The following is a 3,487-nucleotide window of genomic DNA, read 5'->3' on the forward strand; positions in this document are numbered from 1 at the left end:
TCCAAGAATTTTCCTTTGTTTGAATATATATTGGATAGATCTGATAAAATCTGCTCCAATCACATCCCAGCTTTTTTTGAAGAAACAGGCATTAAATCCGTCAGGGCCTGGGGATTTATTGTCCTCCATATCAAACAAAGCTTCCTTTATCTCGACTGCTGTAATAGGTCCAATGAGAATATTACTTGTGGCCTGATCGATCTCCTTTACTGTGAGGGTATTAAGAAACCCAGGGTCACAGTAAGCTTCCGAGGGCACTCCCAACAGCTCCGAATAGTACTGGAGGAACGCCTTTGCTACATGGTCCCTCCCCTCTCTTTTTGTACCTTGTGCATCTATAATAACCCCCACAGAATTTCGGGTTTTTTTTTTTTTCCTTTAGCGCATTGAAAAAATATGCACTGCACCTGTCACCGAAGCATAACCAGTCAATATCCGTTTTATGAAATATGTCCGCTTCCTCCATTTTTATCAAGCTACATAGCTTATCTCGTAGCTCGTACTCTTGAGCACTAAGGGGATATTCGAGAAAGCAGGGGCAGAAGAGGTGTGCAATCAAACTTGATATCAAAAAGGCATATGACTCTGTCTCATGGCAGGCCCTTGAAGCTATCTTGGGCCGATTCAAGTTTCCTGGGTTGTTCATAGAATGGGCTAAAATGTGCTATACCACCCCTACATATTTAGTTATGGTGAATGGGATGCCGGAAGGTTATTTTGAAGGAAGAAGAGGTCTGCGGCAGGGTGACCCAATCTCTCCGTATTTGTTTGTATTGGTTATGGAAATTCTGAGTTCTCTTCTTCAACAAGATTTGCAGATGAACAGACTCAGTGCTCATTCGAAGTGTAGGAAGCTAAAAATATCACACCTCTGTTTTGCGGACGACGTTCTAATATTCTGCAAAGGTAACATTGACTCTCTGAAGGCCATAAGGGATACTCTGAAAATTTTCTCTGATGCAACAGGGCTCCATTTCAGCAAAGATAAGACTACACTACTCACAGGTAGCATGAATGAAGCAGAAGGGCTTGAGTTGGCAGCAGTTCTGCACATCTTAGTGGTTGAACCACCTATTACCTACCTAGGTCTCCCCCTCACTGCAACGAGACTTGGAGTAAGAGAATGTTTGCCGCTAATAGAGAAGATTTCGGCTAGAATATCAAACTGGAAGAATAAGGAGCTCAACCGAGCGGGACGAGTGCAATTGGTGAAATCAGTGCTAGCCTCTTTTCAAACTTATTGGGCTCAAATTTTTGTGCTTCCGAAGACTGTGATAGAAAAGGTAGCAAAGATATGCAACAGGTTTATATGGGCTGGGCCAAGCATGGAAAAGAAAATGCATCACGCGAGTAGTGCGACTCTCAGACTAGATAAAGAGCAAGGAGGGATTGGCCTTGTTGATCCTAGAGTGTGGAATAAAGCTGCATACTATGGTTTGGTCTTTAAGCTGGCACAGAAATCGGATTGTCTATGGGTCAAATGGTCATGGCAGCACCACGTCAAGCAGAAACATTTCTGGACCATGAAAGCACCGAGGGACTGTTCATGGGTGTGGAGGGGCATACTGAAACATAGAGAGATTTCATGGAAGTACATCAGGTACTGTATTGCGAATGGAAAGACTACCAGCTTCTGGCATGACCCATGGTGTTCAGGCCCACTGATCCTTAATAGTCAAGCCAAAGCATTGCTAGCTAATGCAATCCCAGAAGATGCAACGGTGTCGGTGATAGCCGATGGTGGTTGGGCGAGTAATCACCGAGCTACGGGAGTCTTGAAGTAAAGAAATGGATCATGGATACGGAGATTAACACCTACATCATGGAGGACCAGTCACATGGACGCTAACATTTCTCGAGAATTTTCAACATCATCAGTATGCACTCACCCCTAAAAATGTGAGGAGTAAAGTCAAATGGTTCAAGATAGTGCGGGGAAGTACTTTCGGTGCAAAGCATTCTTTCACTGTTTGGCAACTGTTCTCCGGAGCTCTCCCAACACAGAATCGACTAGTTGCGAAGAAGGTAATAAGAACCACAAAGTGTTGTTTGTGTGGAAACCATGATGAGAGTTCTGCCCATCTCTTTTTCGAGTGCTCATATTCGAAGATAGTCTGGGAAGAGTTCAAGAAGGTGATTGGTTTACCAGGTGAAGTAAGAGCATCTCACGATGAATGGTACTACCTAATGAGACTAAGTAGAAAGAATAACATGGTGTCGGAAGTGATTCGAGCCTTTACTTGCGCAGCAGTGCAAGCTATATGGACTGAGCGAAATTGGAGGTTAAAGAAGAACCGATTCAAGGCAGCTGATGAGGTAAGCCAAAAGGTCATAAATAGCATGAAGATATACATGGGGAAGACACGGAATCAATCCCAGAGGACGTGGGAACTAAAGTCTGTTGGAGAGGTTGGGAATTAGGGTCCAAGTAACACAGAAAGAGGAAAGATGGGTTAAATGGGAGAAACCAGAGAGGGAGACAGTGGCTCTAAATACAGATGGGTCGGTACAAGAGAGGATGGCAGGTTATGGAGGTGTCTTGAGGGATAGAGATAGGGAAGTGCTACTGGCGTATAGTGGCAATTCAAAGAAGAAACCGATGATCTACCAGGAACTTCTAGCTGTTCTAAAGGGGATGGAAGGTGCAGCGCAGCTGAGGATTACACGCATTCAAGTGCAATCAGACTCTATGCAGGGGGTACAGATATTAACAAAGAAAGGAAAGCCACCGTGGTACTGTAGGAACCTGGTAGCACAGATTCAAACTGTGTGTTCGAAGTTTGACAAACTATCCTTTGTCCATGTCTTCAGGGAAGGTAACCAAGTAGCTGACTACTTATCGAAACTAAATAGAGACGAGTGTAATGGTTTGTTGCTCTTTATTCCCCCGATGGATCAAAAAATGCATGTACTGATCACGAGGGATAAGGAAGGCATTATGTACTTGAGAAATTGAAGTTAATAAAGTTTGGGGGCTGACCCCTAGTTATTTCAAAAAAAAAAAGGATTGTTATAATTAAATAGGGATGTTTAGTAGTGATGCTCTTTTTTGCTAGTAGTTTTTACTATAGAGATGTAAAAAAATTACTAGGGATTAATAAAGTTTGAAATTTTTGTTGGAACATTGCCGGAAAACAAATAAAATAGAACATTATAATGAAGAAACTCAATTTTGCCATGAGATAACTCATTATGTGGATTATTCATTCTATCTACCTTCTTCTCATTCATTTAAACCATATATTTTATTGCTTAGTTAAATTAGTTTAAGTTTAAATTATTAGTATAATCATAGTTTAGATTCACAACAAAAATCATTTTCTCTCACGTTGTTTCTATTGAAATTTAATTAGTTGTTTAGTTTTGAACGTTTAGGTGTGGATATGAATCCTTTCTCTAGTTATATTACAAATTATTTATTGAAAGTAAGGTAATTGATTTAAATGGTAATTTGTTAGATTTGCGATAAGCATCAAGAACTGTAGTT

General features: G+C 41.2%; 1 protein-coding gene across 1 annotated transcript; it reads left to right on the top strand.

Moving 5' to 3' along the window:
* The first annotated feature begins 2,211 nt into the window (after positions 1-2,211).
* On the top strand, positions 2,212-2,956 carry LOC147481867 (uncharacterized). Its single transcript, XM_086579101.1, has 2 exons — positions 2,212-2,316; positions 2,438-2,956. Exons 1-2 carry the CDS (start codon positions 2,212-2,214, stop codon positions 2,954-2,956), a joined length of 624 nt encoding a protein of 207 aa, XP_086435227.1.
* Positions 2,957-3,487: the final 531 nt, after the last annotated feature.

The sequence above is a fragment of the Coptis chinensis genome, chromosome 8, assembly GCF_015680905.1.
Source record: "Coptis chinensis isolate HL-2020 chromosome 8, ASM1568090v1, whole genome shotgun sequence".
Classification (NCBI taxonomy): Eukaryota; Viridiplantae; Streptophyta; class Magnoliopsida; order Ranunculales; family Ranunculaceae; genus Coptis; species Coptis chinensis.

Excerpts from the sequence above, each read along its gene's own strand:
- LOC147481867 (XM_086579101.1), top strand. The coding sequence starts at position 2,212 with ATGGTGTCGGAAGTGATTCGAGCCTTTACTTGCGCAGCAGTGCAAGCT. Across the intron at positions 2,317-2,437 it reads GATTCAAGGCAGCTGATGAG|AAAGAGGAAAGATGGGTTAA; the intron begins GTAAGCCAAAAG and ends CAAGTAACACAG.